Consider the following 27044-nt stretch of genomic DNA (forward strand, 5'->3'; position numbering starts at 1 on the left):
CCACAGCAACTTGAAATACAAAGTGGGGTAAGCCATCCTGATCTCTCCTAAAGGCCTATGCTTCAAGCACTAGCATCAACTTTTCAGCATTGCTACACTATAAACAACTATGCTAAGTACTGTAAGATCTCTTAAATAAAAATATAACAGAAAATAAGTGGTAGAACACAATTAAGATGGTGAGGTACTGAACTGGACCTTAAAGGATTTAAGACTTAGAGAACCAAGGAGGTTTCCAAACAAGAGCAATCGTATGTGCAAAGAAGCAATGGCAGAGACGAACACGACACATTTTAAAGACAGGCAGGACACAGGCTAGTTGAAAATAGGGTTCATCAGAAAACCAAACACGGCGTGTTCTCACTTATAAGTGGGAGCTGAACAATGAGAACACATGCACACAGAGAGGGGAATAACACACACTGGGGCTTGTCGGAGGGGCCGGGGCCGAGGGAGGGAGAGCGTCAGGATAAATAGCTATCGCATGTGGGGCTTAATGCCTAGGTGATGGGTTGATAGGTGCAGTAAACCACCATGGCATACATTTACCTATGTAACAAACCTGCACATCCTGCACATGTATCCCAGAACTTTAAATTAAATTGAATTTAAAAAAAGAAAAGAGAAAAGAAAATAGGGTTCATACAGAAGAGCTATAGGAGATAAAGTGGGTTGGTCTCTCTTCTGGTGACCTTGAACATCAAGATAGAAGCATGGTATTGTAGGCAGTGTGAGCCTTTACTAAAAATACTTGGAATAAAAAAGAGACAGGGATAGAGCAGTATTTCACAAAAATGCATTTGGTGGCCATAAGTAGGTTGAATTGACGTAGATAATAATCTTTACCTGAGAAAGATTCATTGGAAGAACAGGCAACAGTTCAGTATTAGCAATGAGAATCATCACTAATGTGTTGGCAATTGCAATTAAGAAAAGGGCACAGAGAGGGTGATTAGGAAGAACAGTCAGATGTTAGGAGAAGCCTCTTCCAGGATTTGGAATGGCATGCTAATCTTACATGAGGGTTGAGTGGCATTGCAATCTATCCTAAGAATCCTACAGTGGTTTAGCACATTTGTGGTTGCAGTACCTAATCTCCTGGCCCTTCTTCAGTACAAACCACATTCCATGACTGGTTTCCCAAAAGACAGTTTTGTATATCCCTAATTTTGTCTTCTCCTTTAAATTCTCCTTCCTCCTTTTCTCCAAACTTCTTAGCGTGGAAAATCTGGTGTGAGGTTTCCACCATATCACCACATCACGGAGCCCATCTTCTTTCATTCTACAATCTTTCTTCTTATCATTTTATCACTATTACTTTCTTCTTTATCATGAGTTAATCTCATTAAAAATATATCTGTCAAAACACCTAGTTACCATAGTGATAAGAAAGCAACATAACAGATAACAAAAAAAAAATTGCCCTTCTCCATTTCCTAGCTTAAACATATCTCAGTTCCTATCAATTTACCTAAAAGATTAGGCCATTAATCTCCAGTCTCTCACAACAAGCCTAGAAATAGCTCAACCCTCCTTCCATGACCAATATACAGTGCAAGCCTCATCCTAATTGCTCTAATTACATGAAGAACATAATGAGATACAGCAGCAGATGGCTACAGATTACATTCTGGAGAAGAAATTCTCCTCTATCTCCAGTTATTGAAGAGATTTTGCCTTGAACAAAAAAATTAAAATAAAATCATTTTGTTCACAAAGCCAAATATATGTTTTTTAAAATGTTATCCCACCACTTTTCTATTTCCTTCAATAATATCTTTCCTTAAAAAAATTTACTCATTTCATACAGATTTTACCATGTGACAAATAAATTTGTAGCCCTGCTGGATTTAAGAAAAAAAAAAAAAAAGATGTGCCCATAGAAAGTTGTTAGGAGCTTATATATTGAATCATATACTTCCACAAACCTAAACTATAATCTCAAAGACATGCTCTATCAAATAACAAATTTGTGAGGGGGTCTTTAATTTGAGCCTAAAAGTCTCTATCCAAAACATTGTTAGCCCCAGCTTTTCACAAAAGATGAAGTGTCAACTCGTATGTTCACCGCAGCACTATTCACAATGGCAAAGACATGGAATCAACCTAGGTGGCCATCAACAGTGGACTGGATAAAGAAAATGTGATACACATACACCATGGAATACTATGCAGCCACAAAAAAGAATGAAATCATGTCCTTTGCAGCAACATGGATGCAGCTGGAGGCCATCATCCTAAGTGAATTAATGCAAGAACATAAAACCAAATATTGCATGTTCTTATTTATAAGTGGGAGCTAAACATTGGGTACACATGGACAAAAAGATGAGAATGACAGACACTGGGGACTACTTGGGGGCAGGGGGAGGAAGACAAGGGCTGAAAAAGTACCTACTGGGTACTATGCTCACTACCTGGGTGACAGGATCATTTGTACCCCAAACCTCAGTGTCACAGGATATATCCATTTAACAAAGCTGCACACATACCCTCTGAATCTAAAAGTTGAAATTAATAAAAATTAAAAAAAAAAACAGAACATGAAACTGATACATGAAATAGAAGAGACAACCTTAACTAAATTCAAGTTATGCGTTCCCAGCCAGCCCTAAAGGCAGTTTAAGCTGTATGCATTTCATGGTTTGGTTATATGCCCCAGTAAATTCCTCTTTTTAACCTTAAAAAAGAAAAAAAAGATAGTGTGTCAAACTTCCAGCCACCATTTTAATAATCATCACTTCAAAGTCAACGTCCAAAAATGAAGTCAATGTCTTCTCCTTAAAAATTAGTTTGCTTTCCCAACTTGCTCTTTTTTTGGCTAATGGTAACAGGCTCAAACCTTGAAGCTATCTTTTTTAGTTCTCATGTTATTGTCTGTACTTTCAAATAGCACCTTGTATATAGGAAATCCCCAAGGCATGACCCAAAACCACCATCGTCATTGAAGTGCCCAAAGCTCTCTTCACCTACTTCCCAATATCTCAAGTAGGAATCTACCACTGCTGCCATGATCTGGGGTTCCAAAGAAGTTTCCATGCTGCTACAGCAAGTATAGGAAAGGTGAACAAAACTCCTGCTACCAGGGAAACTAGAGATAGAATCAAACTTTTATTCCAGTCTGAAGATAGAGAACATTCTGAAAACTGGATATAGGCAACCCTCCTTCCCCGAAGTTATAAGCCTCTTGCTTCATTCCTCATACAATTTCTATGTGGACCATATTAATGTATATCAAAGTTCCTACTACCATGGCAATCTACAGTGGACCAGGAGAGATATGAAAGATAACAGGAGAGTCCATCCTTCCTTTTACCAACCCCCATAATGTAACATTCTAACCTCAATATCAGAAATTACTTTTCATGATGATATTTTCAAAAATAGTGATAAATTCTCTAAGAAGTGAACTTCCTGTCACCCACTTCTGTAGGAAAAAAAGAGATATTGAATTTTATCAGCTGCTCTTAGGGGTCCTAAGCCAGGGCAAGTTCATTTATTAATGGAAATTGATACGTGAAAAAATATTTGATCCACAGCATTAGGACAGTGATCACTCATCCCATATTTCACTTTATATTATCATAATGTCTGCTTTGAGAAAATGGCAGCAAGAAAACACATATTCCCCAGATTTTCCTTTAATGTTGTCCTAGCTTGGATCTCTAAGTAAGCCACCTAAATACTTGATTTGGACACTCCTGGGAGGGTGAACTCAGAGGTCCCAGCACCTTGGTTTGCATAAGTTTATTTGTTGAGCTCTATTTCTGCTGCCCTCAGACAGGCAGCAACAGCTTGCAGGGCCCTTGCGGGTAAGGGGCAAGACCACATTCCTCAGTGCCCCATGCTATACCTGGAACCTCTGAGGCATGTTCTAGTTTGGTGTGGGTAGTAATTCTTGAAAAAGACAATGTCCCAGCTTCAAGATGGCTGATTAGAGGCATCTCCTAATGTCTACTCACCTCCTCCACTAAGAAGAAACAAAATAGTGAGGAGAAAAATCACACTTCAAACAGATTATCCAAGAGAGAACACTGAAATTCAACAAAGTGACAGGAAACATCTAAAGCAAGAAAGTAGAGGGAAGTGAGGTAGCCTGCTCAGCAGGGATCATCTTGGAACTCCCTAGTGTGGAGAAAGGGTGAGAGACCCCAGTGGTCCACATTCCCATCATGGACTACAACAATCCTAGCCAGGGGAGAGCCCTTTGACCCTCAGAGGCCTTGAAAGTAACATAGGGTGTGCCCTAGAAACCACACGAATGCACTGTTCCAGACAGGGAGCTCACACCGAGTCCCACAAACCCCTGAGTCCTAAGCAGCTGCAGCACAGTGCCATTTTAAGAGCCCACCCCACACTGGACTGCGTCCTGCCCTGCAACCAGGCCCAGGTCAAGAGTCTCGAGCAACAATCCCACCCCCAGCCCAACAGAGGGGCGACCATGCATTCTCACGTATCCTGAGGACAAATTCCACTGCCCGCAACCACTGCAGCTACACAGTGCTGTAGGCTTGAGGTGCAAGAAAAGCCCACACCCTCCAGCTGCCTGCCTACGGCTGCCCCCAGGGAAAGCAACCAAGCTTTCTCCAATAGCAGGTCCACAGAAAAGATGTTGCTGCTTCCACCTGAGCACACCATCCAGGAGCTTGGAGACTGCCTGATCCAGTCCACTGCCTGTGGCACCTGAGCACTCCTCCCAGTGTCTAGGATCAGGTCCACTCAACCTGCTACTACCACCATAGCCGGCACCCACCCCTCACATGCCACCTGCAGGTCATCAGCCCACCCAACTGGTCACAGCCACTGCCAACACTAGCACAGACCACTTGGGTTTCAGAGGGTTGTCTCACTGCCACCACTGCCATTACTCATGCCGCATCCACTTCCAAGGGCTCAAGAACTCTTCCACCCACCCAGCCCACAACTGCCATGCCTGGTACCTGACCAAGCCACCTGGAGGCAAAGAATCAGCCTGCCTGGACCCGCTAACACTGGTACCAATGTATGCCATCTTGGGCCCAAGGGCAGGCACAGTCAGCTCCCTGCTGCCACCAGTGAAGCCTGAAGACTGGCATCCCGGATCTCAGCACAACTTCACCACAGCCTTCTCTGACAACTGTACCCTAAGCCGCCAAGGAAATCAGACATCATTGATGCTGTTTATAGTCAAAGAAATCATACAGACACTGCACTATTGCATGTACCCAGAATCAAAGCCAAAGTGCCCTACCCAACCAACACCATATATTCATCTTCAGGAAAAAGTCCTCCCCTATGAAAGCAAAATCACAAAATTGGAAGAAGCAACTGTTACACCAGATGCACAGATACCAATGTAAGGACACAGAAAACATAAAAATGCAAGGAAATATGAAACCTGCAAGGGAACACGTTATCCAGCAATAAATCCCAATCAAAAAGAAATTCATGAAATCTCAGAAAAAGAGTTCAAAATGTTGAAAATGTTAAAAAAGAAAACCTCACTGAGCTATAAGACAACTCTGAAAAACAATACAAAGAAATCAGAAAAACAATTCAAGATGTGACTGGGAAATTTACCAAAGAGATAGATATAATAAAAAAGCTATAAATAGAAACTCTCAAGAATTCATGGAATGAAATACAAAATACATTCAGTTTTAATGATAGACTAAACAAAAGAAAGAATATTAGAACGTGAAGACAGGTCTTTTAAAATAACACAATATAAATCAATAAATAAATAAGAGCAAAGCCCTCATGATATATGGGGACGCAATAAGGCAACCAAATATTCAAATTATTGGTGACCTAAAAGAGAATGAAAGAGTTAGAAAAACTATTTAATAAAATAACAGATGAAAACTTGCTAAGTCTCGAAAGAGATTAAGACATCCAGATACAGAAGTTCAGAGATCTCCTAATAGGTACAATGTAAAAACAATATACCTCTTTAATACATGGTGCTGGAAAACTAGATAATCATGCAAAAGAATGAAACTAGAACACTATCTCTCACCATATACAAAAATCAACTCAAGATGGATTAAAGATTTAAAAGTAAAACCCAAAACTATAAAACTACAAGAAGAAAATTTATGGAAAACTCTTTAGGACATTGGTGTAGGCAAAGATTTTATGGCTGAGACCTAAAAAGCACAGGCAACAAAAACAAAAAGAGACAAATGGGACTATATTAAATTTAAAAGCTTCTGCATAACAAAAGAAACAATCAAAGGAGTGAAGAGGCAACTTCTTGATTGGAATAAAATATTTACAAACTATTCATCCAACAAGGGACTAATATCCAGAATATGCAATCAACAGTAAAATATTAATAGCATGTAAAAAGAGTCAAAGGACACATATAGAAATTTTCAAAAGAAGACATATAAATGGCCAACAGGTATATGGAAAAAAATGCTCATCACTAATCATCAGGGAAATACAAATCGAAACCACAATGAGGTACCACCTTACTCCAGCTGGAATGGCTATTAATAAAAAAAACAAGAAATAGCAGATGTTAGTGAGGACGTGGAGAAAAGGGAACTCACACACTGTTGGTTGTAATGTAAATTAGTACAGCCACTATGGAAAACAATATGGACATTCAAAAAACAACAACCACCACCACCACAAACAGAACTACCATACAATCCAGCAATCCCACTACCAGGTATTTATCCAAAGGAAAAGAAATCAGTCTATCAAAGGGTCACCTGTACCCTCACATTCACTGCAGCACTATTCATAGTAGCAAAGATATGGAATCAACCTAAGCGTTCATCAACAGATGATGAATAAAGGAAATATTTTATATTTATACAATGGAAATCTATTGACCATAAAAACAAAGGAAATCACGTCATTTACAACACAGATGGAGCTGTAAGTCATCATGTTAAGGGAAATAAGCCAGGCACAAAAAGTATTGTGTGTTCTCACTCATACATGGGAGCTAATAAAGTTGATCACATGGAGGTAAAGAGTGGAACAATAGATACCAGAGACTGGGATGGATGTAAGGGTACAGAGTGGCAGTGAGATAAAGAGAGGTTTGTTACGGGCTACAAACATACCATTAGATACAAGGAATATATTCAAATGTTTGATAGCAGAGTAGTGTGACTGCAATTAACAACAATGGTTGTATTTTTCAACACAAATAGTAGAGAGGAAATGAAACGTGCCCAACACACAGAAATGATAAATACTTGGATGACGGATACCCTAAATATCCTGACTTAATCATTACACTGCATGTAACCAAATTTCATGTATGCCCCATTAATATGTACAAATATAACGTATCCAAAAAATTTTTAAATATTTGATTTGTATTTTTTCTTACACTTTATTCTGGTATTTCTTTTTTATCTTCACAATGAGTCAACCTAAGAAGTACATTTTAAGAAGTCACATTTTCTTGTTAAGTGGTTAAAGATACTCGAAAACTCATTTCCCAGGAATCAAACCCATTAACCACTTTATGTGGTATGTGAGGGAAGCAGAGTAACATCTGGGACAGTGGTTGACAACACTTTGCCACTCACCAAGTTTCACCTCAAGGATCACTTGTGTTTATGAGTGAGCTGAGTTCTAACTACATCTTGCACTGTAGGAAATTCTTATAATTATTTTATGTTGCTTTGGCATCCATTTTGTTTTATTTTTATTTTGAAACAGGGTCACACTCTGTCACCCAGGCTGGAGTGCAGTGGCATCATCTCAGTTCACTGCAACCTCCACCTCCTGGGTTCAAGCAATTCTCCTGCTTCAGCCTCCCAAGTAGCTGGGACTACAGGCACATGCCATTATGCCTGGCTAATTTTTGTATTTTTTGTAGTAGAGATGGGGTTTCACCATGTTGGCTCAAACTCCTGACCTCAAGTGATCTGCCCGCCTTAGCCTCCCAAAGTTCTGGGATTACAGGCATCAGCCACTGTGGACAGCCAAAATCAGCCACTGTGCCCAGATTTTGGCATTCATTTTAAACATAAGTTGAATTTTCTTCATATCAGAAGGAAGGATAAGTCATCCCTGACACAGTTTCCAGTTCTTCACCTCTTCCCTGTTCCTCAATGTGATTGATCCAGATATCTCCCTTATATAACTGCCTCCTGGTGACCACTTCCCTGTGGGACAGCTAAACACAGCCTATTTGACTTGCCCCACTGACCTCCACACCCCATACATACTGTGCAGATATGCCACAGTGACCTCCTCTCAGACACAGCATGCCTACATAGAACTTGTGCCTGCTTCCTCTAAACCCACCAATTAGAACTCCCTGTGGGAAACTTACTTGGGTAACACCATGGACCCCAGTAAAGACTTTGACCCACATGTCTATCTCTTTCTGTCTTCTTCCCAACCATCAGTTGAGAGCACGTGTCCTGGATGACTCCCCTTCCTCCTACTGGCCCTGAGGTGTGCTGCTCTCTTCTTTCTGGGTCTGTAAATAACATACACTGCTTCTGTTATTTCATGCCTCCTCTGTGTCTCACCTGACCAACACAACCAAACCTAACCCCCTGCCCAGTCATGGCTCTCCTAGAGAGTGGCTATCTCACACACTGGACACAAGTCAGGCACGAACCACAAAGGTACCTGCCAGTATATTCAAGTTCCCTGTAAGAGGGAAACCTGGTCATGAGTTAGACACTTAGGTTAGACTGTCCACCAGGATAAAGAAGTATCACGTAAAGCCACTTTGTAAGCATCTAAGACCATCTCCCTTGGATCCCCATCGGGGCAGAGCTAGAGTTTCTAGCAACTCTCCAGAGAGAAACCTCGATACCAAATTAGAGGAAAATACAACATCTACTGTGCTTCATTCTTAGCCTGCATTTAAAGCCCCCTCCTTTCCTCAAAAACTTAATTGGAACTCTTATGTTTTCTCCTCCATACCCTTTGATAAAATCTTCTCCCAAAAAAAGGAGCTGATAAACTCATTCACTAATAAAATTATTAATGACCACTCCAGAATATAACTGTTTCACATTTAGAAAGATGTAAGAAGCTTTAAAGAAAGAAAATTCTATTAGAGGATATGGGACAATAAAAAGAAGGACAAAGGGTTTTATCACCAAAACATGCATTTACATAAAACTCATTTCGAATAGAAAAATTAATATTCCTTTTTTAACCCTGTTTATGTTTCTTCAGTAAAATCCTCCCTCCTCCTTAATGATATTAAGGAGGATATCTTAATGAATACCTTAATTCACCGAAAAGGCCTTCTCCTAAAAATGACCCTTCAACAGTTTGTTTCATTTAGTATTCATCTACCAATTTAGTCATATTAATCTACATAGGCTAGATTATGCCTTGACAGCACAATGACAAACTCTCAGCAATTTTACACAAAGTTTATTTCTTGTCCATACAATGTCCTATATGCATCCAGAAGCTATATTCCAAATGGTGATTTAGAAATTCAGTCTAGTATCACCTTGCAAATCCATCATCTCAACATGCAGCCTCCACAATCCACATGGCAAAGGGCTTTGGGTCATAAATGACACATATCACCTCTACTTATAGTCTACCAGTTAGAATAAGCACATAGCCCCAACATAATTGCAAGGAAGGCAGAAAAAAACAGCTTAAGTCTGGCTCTAAAGATGAAAATAAAACAGGACTAAGTGAACATGTAAGCACTGCCTCTGTCACAATGAGATATTTACTGTATGTATAATTAACTAACATGTGCCTATAGGTCTTTATCTGTATTAACATCTTTGATATTCACAACTAACCCAGGAGATAAGTATTATTAATATCATCTCCAGTTTACAAATAAGGAAACTGAGGTTCAAAGAAGTTAAGTAACTTACCTAAGTGTGTAAGTGGGCTAGCTGAGATTCAAATCTAAGAAATGTGCTCCAGAATACATTATGGCATACGGCTTCTCAAATATACAAGACACAGTTAAGGACACTGGCCCTCAAATATTTGTAGAGCTGTCATATGAGAGAAGGGTTTAGATGTAGTCTATAAGTCTTAAGAACACAAAATAAAGACATAATACTGAGATTAAAATGTAAGCAGAGTATTTCTCAGTACCTACTATGAGCCAGGCACCATTCTAGATATTGTACATATATCCTATCCAAGCATCAAAACACTTCAAACAAGGTGGGTATTATTATTCCAGTTACACAAATGAGAAAACAGACTCAGAGAGATTAAGTAACTAGACTAGAGTATTACACAGAGCCAGTATTTAATCCCAAATCAATCTGGTTTCAGAGCCTACGCAATTTTCCACTATATCTCACTGTTAGTTATTCAATATAGATATAGCAGATGCAAATCCCACTCCAAAAATCACAGGGGTAAAAAAAGTAATATAATTCTTTTTATTTTTTTCTATGACTAAACAATTTCAGTTGTGAGTCTCCATTTAGTTGAGAGGCAGAAACTTAATCTTGGCACATTTCCTCTCAGGTCTTTCTGCTTTCTTAGCTTCCATCAGTGGGTGAGGTGAGTCATGGTAGGGGGAAGTCCACTCTAGAATTTATCAAACCTTCCTAGGGAGTTCAAACACAATCCCAGTATCTAGGTTCATTCAACCCCCTACCCAGCTCTCCTTCCTCTTCTAGTCTATAAAATCTTTCTTCTTGACTTTTGTTTTTTCAAATTCAGTTTTATAGCCAGACTTAGGCTTTGTAATTTCTGAAATTCAAAAAAAAAAAAACAAAAAACAGACATTTGCCTCTTTTTTACATCCTGCTGAAGTGTCCTTCCCCTCCCCTTATAACCAGAAAAAGTAAAGCCGTCAGAAGGTTGCAGAAAATAACAGGAACAGAAAGCACATTGGTTAATGTATCATGATATCACCACGTTACATAAGGAAGACCCTTCAACAATTAATATTGCTGACAATGAAATGAACTATATGAGATCACGAACCTCCTAGTCAATACAAAATGTATCTAAGAAAAGAACTGGCTGGTCATGTAGCTAGGACATTAAAGAGGTTTAAAAGATACATATGAATTGGGGGTAGGGTATAGTGATTGGATCTGGGATGTTTTACCTTCATGGATAGAAAAAAATAGGAAGGGAAGGAGGAAGACAGACAAACTCATAATTTCAAGGGAGCCAGAACAGAATGGCTGATTTTCTATGTAAATTCAAATGAAAGAGGGTAGGAAGAGACAGGTTACCATAAATCTCAATATTGACAAGAAGATAATTAAGGAAAAATATGTATAGAAAGTAAATGAATAAATCAAGAACATCCAAGAATATTATTTCTTAAGATCTCCTGAAATAAAATGAAGTGTACCCTCCACGCTGAGAAAAGAGGAGGGAAGGGTAAGGGAGCAAGGTGAAGGTGTAGAAGATTATCCCAAAAATGCAGTGCTGCAAAAACTGACTGAAAGCTGCCACTCAGTGACACCTTGATTCTGATCTAAAGCCACAGAGCCCTTCCAGGAAAGAAAAGGCAGGATGAGTCATGTGAGAAGATAAGAAGTCACTGCCACCGAGGCATTTACATTTATCCCTTCCACAGCCTAAGGAATACATCCTGGCTTTTTCTAATAATTTTCTTTAAACTTCTGTCTGAGATCTAATAATGAAATAATAATAATAATAAATTACTTTAAGGCACTCCCAGAGGCATCAGAATATATGCTGAGCCACATTAAAATGCAGCTTGGAGTTATGTAAAGTATCACATTAAAATTTAAAACCCTTCAAAATTCAATCTTGTTTAATTTCAAAGCTATATCTCAAATCAAAAGGCACTATGAGAATTGAAAGAGAAAAGGGAGATAACAAGATTCTATCTCCATTAACGAGAGAATTGAGGTAGGAGGGAAGGGGGGAATCTACTGGATATTTTTAACGGCAGCTTCATTTGTGACATATTCTAAATTTCTATCTCTGTCACAATGCAAAGACAAAGGGATCATTCTACTTGTTTCTAACGTCACTGTCATCAATGAAGACTAATGTTAAAAATCTGTGTTTCTGGCCTTGACCTCTGTGAAGCCCCAGACCTACCTATCAAACTGCCTGCTGGTCTTCCCTCCCCTTGGATAACATCCCACAAGCAGAACAAATTCAATCTGTCTGAAACTGAATTGATCATCTTTTCCCCAAAATCTGATCTTTATTTGCCATTCCAATTACATATACCCAACAAAAGAACCTAAGAGAGTCACCCTTGACACTTTTTCATCCTTTACAATGAAACTATCACTCATTTTACCTCCTAAATTGGTCTCCTCAATTGGTCTCCTCCTCTTTATCCCTCTGCCATTTGCTCTTTCAGTTTAGCCCCTTATCGTCTCTCCTCTGAACCCCTGGCACCAGCTTCTTGATATGTCTATTCCTCCTTCTCCCTTGTCTTCCTGCAACACATTCTGAGCACCAGCAACAGAGTGATTCTTAAAAAATGCAAATTTGATCTTGTCACAACCTCAGTATACAGCCTTGAAATGAATGGCCCCCATGCTTTATAGGATATAAATCAAGTTTCTCAGCACGACAAAAAGGACTTCCATGGGCTGGCCATTAACAGCTTCCCCTCCTGCCACTTGCCATGTCACAATCTGCAATTAAGCAAGCCTGAACAATTTGCAGTTACGCTTGTTATGCAGCTTCATACTTTATCTTCCCTCATGTACTTCTCTCTGCCTGGAATGTGTGTCCGCTCTTCAAGCAGCCACAATTCAAAAATCCATTGCTTTACCTCCCTGACTTTGTGCCACCCCTCACCCCACTCCCGCTGAATGAGAGCAAGTGCCCTCTACCTTATGTGCAGAGGAACCAGTCATGCCTCTAAAGCACCCATCACATCCCATTTAAATGTCTATTCACTCATCTGTTTTCCTCATTAGACTGTAAATTTCTAAAAGAAGCTGCCTTCTCCACTCACAGTGCCTGATACGTAATAAATGTTCATTGAACTGAACTGAATCTTATTCATTAAGTGCCTCAATTTCTACTTTATACTATCTGTAACATTTTCTGTTAGTTTCTAATATAGGCACAAGTGGGGAATTTATAGTAAATAATAATTTGTATGCTCAATTTAACAGGAAAATGGAAAGGAGCTTTTACTAAAGTGTTCTCCAGGTCAGCAGTGCATGGTGCCAAGTACATACTTTCGCCATGTTATTTAATATGTAATATAGCCATGCATGTTAAGCAGTGGCTATAGTCTGTTTTCACAGAGAAGGAAACTACAGCTTAGGGGGGATAGTAAACCCTTTCAAGATTATCTAGCTGGAAAGGATGGGTTCATATTGAAATACAGGTTTTACATGTATACATTAGTGCTTCTCAGGTAAGAAAGAGAAGAACACAGAAATTGAGCAAAAAGAAAAGGCAATACAAAGAATAAATAAAAGAAAATTTTCTAAGTTCTCCTCCAGTCTCACAACTTCTTCTTTTCTCCACATCCCTCAGCAGAATATGTGACTCTGGGTAATGAGGTCACTCTAAGACCATGGCTGTTGCTTAGAACACAGTGGTAAAGGAGCAGTTCCATAAAGTTAGGATTAATTAGTTTCATTTATCTAGACATCTGTCCACTAAACGCTTGCAACCTATCTCACAAACACATGGACCAGGAAAACGTGTGGAAACTCAGGTTAAATCCATCACCATCTTTACAAATACAACTGGAAGTACTAACCTTCCTAATGGTGCTTCCACATTTTGGTATTTGAAAGATGCTATAAAGAGGTACAAGGCTCAGCTCTGCGAATGGAATGCAAAATAGAATGCCTAACTAGAAAAGTGAGGCCAGATAAGTGTGAGGGTTATTTCTTGTGTTCATCCCAGAGGATGAGAACACCTCTCCTCCAGGAAATGGGTGAGGACAAACTGCCTCTCACATGACACTCACACATATTCTAGGCTTAGGGACACTGGGAACAAATGGTGGACATTGAGAACTATGAGCTGGTATGAATCAGGGCTTCAAGCTCAGGAGTAAGGACTAAACCAAGTCCAAAGCCTGACACTTCCAGAAGTCCTGCCTAGTAGAGTGGAGCCATAAAAACAAGCCTGGCCTAGTCAGTGGATGTAATCTAGTCCCAATAAAAATAGCTTCTGCTGCTAAACAATGTTTGGAGTTCATCACTCAGAGAGTTAAAAGGCCTACAATTCAGGGACACCAGGCAAAGACACCAGACACCAACATCAGCAGCCTTGAAAAAGACAAGGAAGAAAAAATGTAGCAGCAATTCACTAGGCACGTGACTTGAGACTTGGCAGGCTGCCTTGGCAGGGCTGGACAGTCTGTGGGCAGAAAATTCACATATTTTTTTCCTGCAGCCAGAAGCCAAGAAGGCACAGACACAGGAATACCAACTCAGATCCTTCATCAAGCTAATAATCAATAAGACCTTCCTAAGGAGAACAATGAATGAATAACCACAACTTTCATCTGTTTTACACATGCATATGACTGATCACCATTACTTCAACTGGGCTTTATTACTTTTACAACCTTAAACAGTTCTGTAATATATTAATTGGATATCAAACATGCAACCAATCCAAGTTTTCTCACCTGATAGGCAGACTGCTAAACAAAGGTCTGAAGCAAAAGCAAGAGACAGAGTTCAGCTCAAGTCAACCAACATTAATAGGGCATGAATTAAGACACTGGGCCAAGAGCAGCTAATACAAAGATGAATAAGGTATCTTTGAGGAAAGTACAGTATGCTGCAGGAGGAAAAAAAAGCAAAGAGAATGTCAATATAATATCCTAATTGCTGGCACAGTATGTACATGATAGTGTATGAAGATCACTAGCCAGGGTTAAAAGACCAAAAGCAAAGCAAGCAAATGTCGATCAACCCCTGTAAGGACTAAAAGGAAGAGTTAAAAAGCTACCCTAGAGATAATTCAGTCTGGATTTCAAATGAGGACACATGTTAAAAAGGGAGTATGACCTGCCCAGAGTCATACAGTTAGTTGCAAAACCTAGGCTGGAACTCAGGTTTCCAGCACTTTCCACCATAGCAGAATGCTTTTCCAAAATCACAGGAAATTGGGCAAGTTGCAGGCTTCCGAAGCTGGGAATATGACTTTCAAAAATGCAGATTCTAAAGACATATTGATTAATGATCTTTGATTAGTGATCTGTGAATGAGGATGGGGGAAGTGCATGGCAGCTGGCTGTCCTCAGGGTGGGAAACTTGGAGGACAGAATGGCATCTGCATGTGGTTTGTCAGTAAAAACAAAAAGCTTAAAAAAGCACTGCATTTGTAACTCAAAGCAACTATTTGCTTAAAAAAAACTTGCTTCAGTGGCGCTACTAGTTCTATTCTCCTCTCCTACAGCAAAGAACTGTTTTATCACTTGTGCTAATAATATGGAAATGTCTCCTTCCTGAACTGTGAGGTTTCTCAGAGATCAGCAAAACCAAAGCATGTTACAACATTAATACCTCTACTTCAGACTGAGTTAGAAAGCTCTTTCTCCAGGAGACTTTCACTACGACATCACGAAGTTCTAAGTCCCACATAAACTAAAAGAAAACCCTACCCAAAGAAATGCAAGCCAGTTGTGATTATAGGGTAATAAGACCAATGCTACCCTTAGTTCATTCAACAAACATTTACTGATTAACCCTGTGTCATGAACTATTTTAACTAAGATTTTGAGAGGAGAGAACAAAAGATGGGAAGACAAAACACAAGATCAATCAGACACAACCCTTGTCTAGTGAGGAAAGCAAATACACAAGCAAAGGATTGTAAAATTGTTTGATAAATGTTACAAAGCAATGCTATTCAAAATGTGGCCCTGGACCAGTGCAGACCTGTGAATTGTTGGTTGTTGATCCACAAGAAGATGGCTAAGTACACACGTTAAGAGTAAATATATAGAAAACCTTTATAGCATTTTTTTTTTGAGACTGAGTCTCGCTCTGTCACCCAGGCTGGAGTGCAGTGGCACAGTCTCAGCTCACTGCAACCTCCGCCTCACGGGTTCACACCATTCTCCTGCCTCAGCCTCCTGAGTAGCTGGGACTGCAGGCGCCCACCACCACACCCAGCTAATTTTTGTATTTTTAGTAGAAGACACAGGGTTTCACCATGTTAGCCAGGATGGTCTTGAACTCCTGACCTCGTGATCCGCCCGCCTCGGCCTCCCAAAGTGCTGAGATTACAGGCGTGAGCCACCACACCCAGCCCCTTTATAGCATTTTAATAGTAATTTTAGGTCTGTTGAAGCTAACAATTTTTTAAATGAGGCTATCTTATGTTTTTTACACTTCATTTTTCTAGTATTTCATTTTTATTATATTGTACAAAATCATCAGCCCAAAAATAGTTTAAGGGGCAATGAATAGAGTGATATAACAGAAGTACTACTTTCTATACTATACTACACAAAACACAGATAAAAAGAAATGGCCTTTGAGATTTAAGAGAGGCTCCAAAGGGGAGATAACTTTTGAGCAGCAAAGGATAAGTAGGGGTTTTCCAGACATATTAAGGAGAAGTATCAGGCAGAGGAAGAGCATCTGCAAAGGCTCGGGGTCATACTAGTGGATGGTATTTTTATAAAAATAAACTTTGAAGCACAGTAATAAACAGTAAAAGTGCAGAAAGTTAGGTTACAAAGAGATTCACAGAGACTGGCATGATTTTACAGTTCAGGCTTCGGACTTTCCCCCAAAATGCAATAGGGAACCACTGAAGAGTTTTATAAGCAAAAGAAGGATATATTTATGTTTTCATTGTTCTGACAGCAGTGTGGTAGACAGATTTGAAAGGGAGAGAGAATAGAGGGAGGCACACGGACCAGTTGTGAACATACTGAAATAACCTAGGTGTGAAGTGAAGAGAACCTGCATTATATCAAGGAAAACAGGCAAGAAAGAATGGCTTAGAGAGATGTTTTGAAAGTATGGATGTATAATGTGCCTTACTTAAGATGGGTCAGAATCTGTAATTAGATAGCTGTTCACTCAATTCAATTAAGTGTCCTGATGATACGAAGGGGAGATCAGTAAACATAAAGATGCTAAGTGAGTGAACTGAGAGATAGGAGATAGAGCTGGGAGTGAAATACAAAATTCTAGAAAAATCTTGGGTTTTAATAATCTTACATAGATTCACATTTATATATAAATGGAGAAGAAAAATGGATAAAGAGTTATAGCCAACACATTTATTTTCTGCATTTTATGTACAGAGCAGTATTGCACACACTATGGAAAATACAAAGGGAAACAATAATAGTCCTTTTCACTGTTTCTAAACCCTGGGCATCTTGAGGGTCTCCACCTAGAAGTTAGTTCTGGGCGACAGAAACCTGATGTATTTATTTCAATAGATTTCAAACCAAGACTCATTTTTTCAACCCAGAGAAATTCTGTGGGTTCAGAGAATCTCTAAAGGGTAAGGGTATGTATATATGTGTAGGTAGGAAGGCAGAGTTCCTTGATTGGAAGAAATGAGTATTTCTTGAAATGTTCCCAAGGAAAATATGAGTCCCTTGGATGAAATCTGTTGCATCAACCAGCTCCTCTGGAATTACCTAGTCTCTAGAGAATGCACAGCCCTCTCGAATCCAATATAAACTCCACAGAGACCCAGAGAATTGCATCTCCTAAAAATACAGGTCACAGGCTTAGGGAGCCCATAAAACTCACTTAGAAAGGACCAGAAGTGGAAGCACTGGACAAACGTACACCATTCTTCTGGGAGTATTTTTTTAAATGCAACAGAAAATTAGATGGAGTCAGAAACAATTCAATTATTGTTCCATCACAGATATTCTGTACCCCCACTAACCATAACACATACAGGGAACACCACTTATCATAACATTATTGTTGTGGGCAGGCCCAATATCTATGTTATGGTGGTCTGACCGTGTCTTATGAGGCTCTCATAAGTGCCTACTATATTTCAGGGCACATGATTTTTTTTTTTTTTTTTTTTTTTTTTTTTTTTTTGAGACGGAGTCTTGCTCTTTCGCCCAGGCTGGAGTGCAGTGGCGCGATCTCGGCTCACTGCAAGCTCCGCCTCCCGGGTTCACGCCATTCTCCTGCCTCAGCCTCTCCGAGTAGCTGGGACTACAGGCGCCCGCCACCACGCCCGGCTAATTTTTTGTATTTTTTTAGTAGAGACGGGGTTTCACCGTGGTCTCGATCTCCTGACCTCGTGATCCGCCCGCCTCGGCCTCCCAAAGTGCTGGGATTACAAGCGTGAGCCACCGCGCTCAGGGCACATGATTTTACCAAAGTATATAACAGGCTTAGTTTTATAACAACATCTACTGTATTCTAGTCATGAACTGGGACAAATAAGCCTTTTTGTACTCCACAGCTGCATCTATTCAAGTGAAATACCACAATTAACCTGTGAATTTAATCTAAATATTCAACAAGTATACAAAATTAAATATTAAAAAGTTTAATTTACCTAAAGAGTAATAAGCTTTTAACATAAAATCATCAACTGCCACTTAATTTTCTTTTATAAAAACATTATTAGCCTCTGCTTTTGTAAAATGACCAGGGATATAAGATAAATGCTCACATATAAGAGAACAGAACATAAAGTTGTCTCCTAAGAGCATTAACTACCATTTTTTTAATTTAGAAAATGAACAAATTCTCAATCAGTGCCTACCATCTGCAAGACACTATTGGGAATCAATGGAAAACAAAACGATCTAATTATCCACAAGGTCTGGAAAAGATAGAGAACAGAATCACTTAATACCACCAGTGTATGGAGGTAAGCAAGGAGAAGCTCTCCATTCAGTCTCCAAGATCCTCTGCTAGTCCCGTACAATGCACCAGCATGGAAAGTGATGAATAAGCTTCATTGATAATAGTGACTACGTCACAGCTGGCTGAACATTCAGTCCACAAACAGAAGGCTTCTGTATTTGCTCGAATCAACCATAGGAAAGTTTTAGCAAAAAGACTGTTATATTCAAATGGAAATCAGTACTTTCCAGCAAGAATAGACAATTAGTAATTCCTTTAACTGGCACTAAAAGGAAGAACAGAGAAATGTACCAAAAATTATCACAAACAACCTATATTCCAAAATGTGAAACAAATAAGAAAGATTACTATTGTTAACATTTTGAAAAACTCACGTACCAGACATAAGGTAAGTCTGGATGTTATGAGTCTCCCAGTTATCAACTTATACTGATAAATTTTACCCAACTACTCTCCCTTTGTAAATTTCTTATCACATAAAGTTTAAACTGTAGTCCAAGATTTCAGCACATGGTTAATTTAGATGGCATTATTTAAACATTTAGCAAAAAGTGCAAAGTCTGTTTATACAACATTTGAATCTACATTTTAAAAGTGTTTATTCACCAGATTAACAGATTCTTGCAAATACCTCTTCAAGACTAGCAGGGCACATAATCACCAACCTCACTTCAATCTCCAAGCACACACACAATTATGGCCTACCTGACTTATGGATCTGGTTTTATGAATCTGATCCTGCGACTATAGAAGTTTGCAGGCCCTTAATTTACAATTATTCCATGGCTACCTTGGTGTTGAAAAACACAAAGGTCAAGGAAATAGGCAAATGAAATTTCACCGGAGTTGAAGCAATTATTTCCTAGATATAATGTCAAAAGCACAAGTGATAAAAGAAAAAATTGAGGTTCAACTTTATGAAAATTAAGAATTTTGGTGTTTCAAATGTGACACTACCGAAAAAGTGAAAAGAGCGCCAACAGAATGGAAGTCATACACAAGGGATTTGCATCCAGCATAAATAAAGAATCTTAAAATTCAGTAACAAAAAGACAAATAAAGGTCAGGTGCATCACATCTAGAATACTAGCACCTTGGGAGGCCAAGGCAGGAGAATTGCTTGAAGCCAAGAGTTCAAGACCAGCCTGCGGAAAATAGCAAGGCCCTGTCTCTACAAAAAATTTAAAAATTAGCTGGGCATGGTGGCACATACCTGTAGTCCCAGCTACTCACAGTAGGCTGATGTGGGAGGATCACTTGAGCCCAGGAGTTCAAGGATGCAGTGAGCTTTTTTTTTTTTTTTAATTATACTTTAAGTTTTAGGGTACATGTGCACAATGTGCAGCTTTGTTACATATGTATACATGTGCCATGTTGTGAGCTTTGATGGTGCCACTGCACTCCAGCCTGGGCAACAGAGCAAGATCCCAATAAAGTAAGTAAATAAGTAAATAAACAGGCAAAGACATGATGTCCAGTATCATTAATCATTATAAAAATGCAAAACCACGAGATACTATTTCAAATCCATTAGAATGGCTACAATTAAAAGACAGTAACAAGTGTTAACAAGGATATGGAGAAACTAGAGCTTTCAGACTATTCTATGGAGAATGTAAAAGAGTGCAGTCACTTTGGAAAACAGTTTGGTGATTAAACAGAGTTGCCAATTATGTAATTACTAAGCAATTCCACCTTTAGTTATATATGCAAGATAAATAAAAATATATCACATAAAAACTTTTACCTATATTTATAGAATATGTGTTCACAGCACGATAGCCAAAAAGTAGCAACAACCCAAATGTCCATCAATTGATGAATGAAAAAATAAAAAGTTATATATCCATACATGTAATATTATTCAGCAATAAAAAGGAATAAAGTAGTGATAAACGCTAAAACATGGATGAACCTCGAAAACATTATATAAAGTGAAAGAAGCCAGTCACAAAAGACCGCATATGGCATGATTACATTGATACGAAATGTTCAGAAAAGGCAAGTCTATATAGACAGAAAGTAGATTAGAGGTTTCCAAGGACTGAGAGAGAGTGCAAGGGCGTGGGAAGTGAATACTAATGGGTACAAGTTTTCCTTCTGGAGAGTGATGGAAATGTTCTCAAATTAGATAATGGTACTGGCTGCATAAATTTTTTAAACATACTGCAAACAATCAAATTGTACACTTTACATTGGTAAATGTTGTGGTATATAAATTATATGTCAATAAAATAGTTTTGCATTGTGCCAAACTGCAAACCTTTTCACACTTCTGAAAGCAGTCCCTCAAGCTACCTGATATCTGATGGGGGCAAGGTACATATGAAGTAGAGCAATTATTCTCCTATCAATCTGTGTCTATATCTCAAGCATTAATCTAGAGTTGGACTGGCTCTGGGGGCACCAGAGAACTCAATGTATACATTCTAAACATTATGAATTCCTAATAATTACCAAAGTCTAGCAGCACCTACTGCCAATTTTGGTTCCATTTACTTCAGTAAACATTGATTGAGGCCCATAATTGGCTAAGGACTATCTCTAGAATACAAAGACAAAAGAAATAGTGGGGCTAGGCACAGTGGCTCATGCCTGTAACCCCAGCACTTTGGGTGGCTGAGGCAGGAGAATCCCTTGAGCCCAGGAGTTTGAGACCAGCTGGGGCAACATGGCGAGTCCTCATCTCTACCAGAAATAAACAAAATTAGCCAGGTGTGGTGGCACACAACTATAGTCCCAGCTACTCAGGAGGCTGAGATGGGAGGATCACTTAAGCCTGGGAGGTTGAGCCTGCAGTGATTCAAGATCGCACCACTGCACTCCAGCCTAGACCTTGTCGAGAGAGAAGAGACGAGACGAGAAGAGGAAAATAGTGGGCCTAATACCCAAGGAGTTCACCGCTTGTTAAGTCTAAGACAGATACATATGCACATGGTTCCAGTTCAATATACCGTGTGCAAACTACAGGAATAAGCATGGGGGCAGAGAAATAGTACAGAGAAGGGAGTAGTTAATTTTATCTCAATATGACCCACAAAGGTTTCACAGAAATAAGAATACCTCAGTAGGGCTTTAAAGGATTGGTAGACAGGAGAGGAATGGTACAGGGAAGAACGTGGAGGAAGGAAAGCAGGCCACACTCAAGGCAATGAAAAGGGGTTATGTAATAGAAAAGCGGCTTGAAGGGCTGAAAGAAATTTGGAAACAAAATTCAGGGTCATGCAAAAAATCTTAGAAGATGAGTTTGGGGAATTAAGCTAGACTATAGATATGCTACAAATTTCAAACCTTATCCTAAGGCAACAGTGAGGCTTTGAAGGGTTTTAAGCAGATGAATGAAATTATCAGATTTATTCTAGAAATATCATCCTAGACAATCATTTGCAGAATGACGATTCACTAGAACAAGGGTTCTCCAGGTTTTATTTACCTAAGTAATCACTTTTAATGTGCTTTCAAATGCAATGTTACATAGTAACCCGAGACGAAAGAAAGCAAAAAGCAAATCACTTCTGGTTGAAACACTGGAAGGCCTGGAGCTCTGTACAGGCAATGATCACCGTTTAGCCCCCACAACTGAAGAACCCCGACAGCTCAGCAGAAGATGGTGTGGAAATTTTTGAACTAAAGAGAGGTATTAATAACAATGGAAGACTGGAGATTAATTAAGAAGCTAGTTTAACAGTCCAGGGTAAAATCATCAGTACCTAAAAAGACAAAGAAAAGAGAGTCCAGAAAGCTCTAAACAAAAACAATTGACAGAATTTCAAGAATGACTAGATGTAGCAGAAGAATGAAGACAGAATCAAGGATGACTTCCAGGCTTATGGTTTGCTTGCTTGTTTGTTTGTTTGTTTGTTTGTTTGTTTGTTTGTTTGTTTTTGAGACAGAGTCTCGCTCTGTTGCCCAAGCTGGAATGCAATGGCACAATCTCAGCTCACTGAAACCTCTGCCTCCTGGGTTCAAGCAATTCTCCTGCCTCAGCCTCCTGAGTAGCTGGGACTACAGGCGCCCGCCACCATGCCCGGCTAATTTTTTTTTATTTTTAGTAGACAGGGTTTCACTGTGTTAGCCAGGATGGTCTCGATCTGACCTCGTGATCCGCCCACCTCGGCCTCCCAAAGTGCTGGGATTACAGGCGTGAGCCACTGCACCTGGTTAATTTTTTGTATTTTTAGTATAGACAGAGTTTCACCATGTTAGCCAAGCTGGTCTCAAACTCCTGATCTCAGGTGATCCACCTGCCTCAGCCTCCCAAAGTGCTGGGATTACAGGCGTGAGCCACCACGCCTGGACAGCAAGCAGGTTATGGTTTAGGTGAAGGGAAATGACTCTGCTGATAAAATGGACAGGGCTACTTGGCTTACCTAAAGATACTTCAAACTTAGTAATTCCCAAAATTGAACTCTCTTGCCCCTCGTCAAACCTGTTAGTGTTAGCAGTTTCATATCTCAGTACATGGCACCAGATTATGCTGGTGCTTGAGATAGAAGCCTCAGAATCACCTTTGATAGCTACTCCCACGCATTCCATACATTAAGTCCATCACCAAGTGTCACTGATTCTAATTTCAAAATTTGTTTCATTTATCCACCGCTTCCATCACCACTGCTACCACGCTACTTCCATGCCACAATCATCTTACACCTTGATTTCTACAACAGCCTCTTAATCCAGTTTCCTTGCTACCATCCTTGACTCACTCCAAACCATTCTACACATAACAATGAGCTTTATAAACCATAAAACCCTTCCGTGGATTCCCATTGCACTTTAAAGCCAAAGAACATGTCTTGATTTTTTTTTTTTTGAGTCTCACTCTGTCGCCCAGGCTGGAGTGCAATGGTGCAATCTCAGCTCACTGCAACCTCTGCCTCCCAGGTTCACACCATTCTCCTGCCTCAGCCTCCTGAGTAGCTGGGACCACAGGTGCTTGCCACCACGCCTGGCTAATTTTTCGTATTTTTAGTAGAGACCGGGTTTCAACGTGTAAGTCAGGGTGATCTCGATCTCCTGACCTCGTGATCCACCTGCCTCGGCATCCCAAAGTGCTGGGATTACAGGCATGAGCCACCGCGCCTGGCCGAGAACATGTCTTGTTTTATTCATCTTGGGACACTCAGTGCCTAGTACACTGTAGACAATAAATATTTTTTAAAAGAATAAAAAAGAAAGGATCAGGCCTGGAGTAAGATGATGAGTTTTGTTTCAGGATTCTTGGGTTTGAAGTGTCTATGGGATGTGCAAGGGGTGACCGTATGGCAACTGGTAGTAGGAGCCTGAATCCAAACTGACATTTGGCCTCACTATTTCAGAGCTAAACAGTAGTAGAAGCCTGAATCCAAACTGACATTTGGCCTCACTATTTCAGGACTAAATAAGTAGAGTCATCTACAGTAAACAGGACTAAGACTGTTTTAGATAATCATAAACTAAGTTAACAAAGCTTGAAGCAAGCTCAGCTTCTTAGAAAGATTAAAGTGTCTCTCTAATCTGGAATTCTGCGGCTCTGGGTCAGGTCTAGGTCAGCATTTCAAGGACCACAGAAACCAGTGACCCAGCACTAGATTTGTGGTGGAATCTTCACAGAAGCTATTTGGCAGCAAAGCCTGTGATTTGCCCACTTCCTTCAAACTATTTTCACAACACCTCTGCCGCCCCCCCAACCACACCACCCGCCTCCCCCCACTCCCTGATGTCCTCACCAATTTCCAAATGACTTCTCTATTAGTTAATCATGAACCTTACCTGACTCTCAGACAGCACATCTGGGGTGGTGCCTAGAAGCCTGTATTCTGACAACTATACCAGGCAATATCTCAGTCTGGGGAAAGTTAACAGTTTAGAGAACGTATGCAAAAGTTACCTTCATTCCTCTCTTCTATTGACCCTAGATAGCTGCCTTAGGACGTTACTGTTATGAGGACTTTCAAACAATCATAAAATTGTAATTTATTGCAGATTTCCCATAGTACTATACAAAAATATTTAATATAATGTACTGTTCATGGCAAACGCTAAGAACTTCCAGGTTTCTAATAAGTAACCATTACTTTTTCAAAGACACATGTAAGAGACACTGATTATAATATCCAATATCCCTTTTCCTCCTTAATTTCCACCAACATCAGTGTTTAACTACTGTATACAAACCCTTCAAGTTCAGTTAGCTGGTAATGGCACCTCTATTTTGATTTTTAAGTCAATATATAAAATAATAATGTATTTTCTTTTAAAACAGAGCTTCTGAGAACCTCTGCCTACATATCCAGGGAATGTGTACAACAGTAAGTGTCAGATGAGTTGGCTTATGATCTAATCATTTGGTTTATTATTCAGGTGATCAGAGGTGACAGCCTGGTAACTGTGTCAATCCTAAGGTTTTACACTGATTTATTCTTGGTTTTAAATCAATTGTTTTATATCTATAAAGGACTACTGGTTAAAAACAATATTAGAATTGTTGAAGTCAATAAGGAACATAAATGTTAAATCCTGAAACTTCAACTCAAGATGACTTTTACCAGCCTTGTATATTGCATTATCTGATCAAATTTCTTAAGACTTAAAATGTCTCCAATACTTCAAAACCCATTGGGGGAAAAAAAGAAAAAATGAAAACGCAGCAAACATAACATCAAACTCACTTCTTTCATTTACGGTGAATAAGTATTATCTGCACCCACAAAGTATTATTTGCAAAAAAAAAAAAAAAAGTTTGCAAATAGCAGTTTCAAATATGTCATATTTTACTGTATTTTAAAAGAAAGCTCCAAAACTATTTTTTATAAATAAGGAGAAAAATACAAGACTTTCAACTGCTGGGTGACAGACTAAGGTTTTTATTTATGTTTGATGCCTCAATATAACCTTAAATTTCAATCTGCCCTTTAATCTACACTCATTCCCAAAAGCATGTGATTTTAAAAGTTGACAAATGGTATCTATTTTATGCGGTTAAATTAAGCAACCTTTACATTGCAAAACATTATGTACAAAGCTATTCATTTTGGCACTGTTTATAATAGTAAAACAGTGGAAACCATCTAAGTATTCATCAATACAGGGTGCAAGTTATGTTACATCCATACAATGAAATGTTATAAAGACATTTTTTAATAATAAGGAAATGGGTATAACTGTGCTATTACTTGTGTAGGAAATGGGGTGCACTGGGGAATATGTAAATATATTAGACTGTATATGGGTAATATAACTCTAGAATTATACTTTAAAAAAAAATCTGACAATACTAATTCCCTGTGGGGAAACAAATTGAGTGAATGGGGCCAGGATATGAGAAAAACTTACTAATAAATATCTTTTTACATTTTTTGAAATTTGAGCCATATGAATATATTAGCTAAGAAAGAAATGGTTAAAATAAATAACATTTTTAAAAAGTGAACCATGTATAAGAGTACTTTAAAAGAAATGAATACTTTCAAAAACATATTGCTTAATGACTAGGTTATATATAATTACATAGATAAAACCAATGTGTAAAGAAACTGTTATAATTATGTCTTCTCTTAAAACTTCTCACTATGTACTCCATTGAGTAATATACAAAAATTTTAGCGTTAATTTCATCCCAAACCCTTTAGATGTTCCATCAATGGTTGAAACAGCAACAACAATGGGTTCCTTCATTCCTCAGGACTACAGGAAAAAGGCAGCAAACATGAGGTTCTTCACATATCCCTGTAAGTGACTGAGCAAAAAATTTTGAAAATATTCAATTTTTCTCATCACACTGTACGTCACTTGTTAAATGAAAAGTCAAAATGTCTCTTCATTCATAATGCTATATTAAATCATATATTAAAATAAGCTTTATAACACTACTTAATAATAGAATATCCATTTAAAAATCCATGTTTTATTCACATTATCTTTTATAGACCCAAAATGACAGAATGCGTTTTAAAAAATAATTCATAAAGCAGTTCTTGAGAAATAAGGTCTTGGGTCCAAAAAAGTTGAGAACAAAGCAAGATGACTACAGTACCAGCAACCGACACCCAGAGTTGTTGGAAAACAAAAATCAACAATGTAAAACAAGATGAACAAAAAGGGTTGTCTTCTCGATTAACCATCTAAATTCAAATAGATACTCCCACTATTCATCCCTCACTGAGTTCCTGACAGATCAGCTTTAAAAGCTTTTCCAAAGATTCATTATTCTTAAACTTTACTCCTATCACACCCTTCCAACCTTTGGCAAACACCTCATTTTTTATCTTTATTAGACTAAATTGAAGGAATTCTCCCCCTACCATCTCAGAGTATCCACTTTTTCACCTATCCTTTCCCCTTCTCTCCCACACC

At 38.9% G+C, this 27044-nt stretch overlaps 1 protein-coding gene across 8 annotated transcripts in view; it reads right to left on the reverse strand.

The window, feature by feature from the left end:
* IGSF11 (immunoglobulin superfamily member 11) overlaps positions 1-27044 on the reverse strand; it is a 225951-nt gene that overhangs the window by 73909 nt on the left and 124998 nt on the right. Inside the window, exon 1 of one of the 8 annotated variants that reach the window (XM_055259508.2) lies at positions 8288-8959. The exons of 6 other annotated variants lie outside the window; for them this stretch is intronic. In XM_055259508.2, coding sequence (XP_055115483.1) covers positions 8288-8450 — 163 coding nt within the window. In that variant the 5' untranslated portion in view covers positions 8451-8959. Of the gene's footprint in view, positions 1-8287; positions 8960-27044 lie in introns of those variants that run through there. One more of the 8 variants, XM_055259507.2, reaches the window with a different exon arrangement.

Source organism: Symphalangus syndactylus, chromosome 21 (genome assembly GCF_028878055.3).
Source record: "Symphalangus syndactylus isolate Jambi chromosome 21, NHGRI_mSymSyn1-v2.1_pri, whole genome shotgun sequence".
Lineage (NCBI taxonomy): Eukaryota > Metazoa > Chordata > Mammalia > Primates > Hylobatidae > Symphalangus > Symphalangus syndactylus.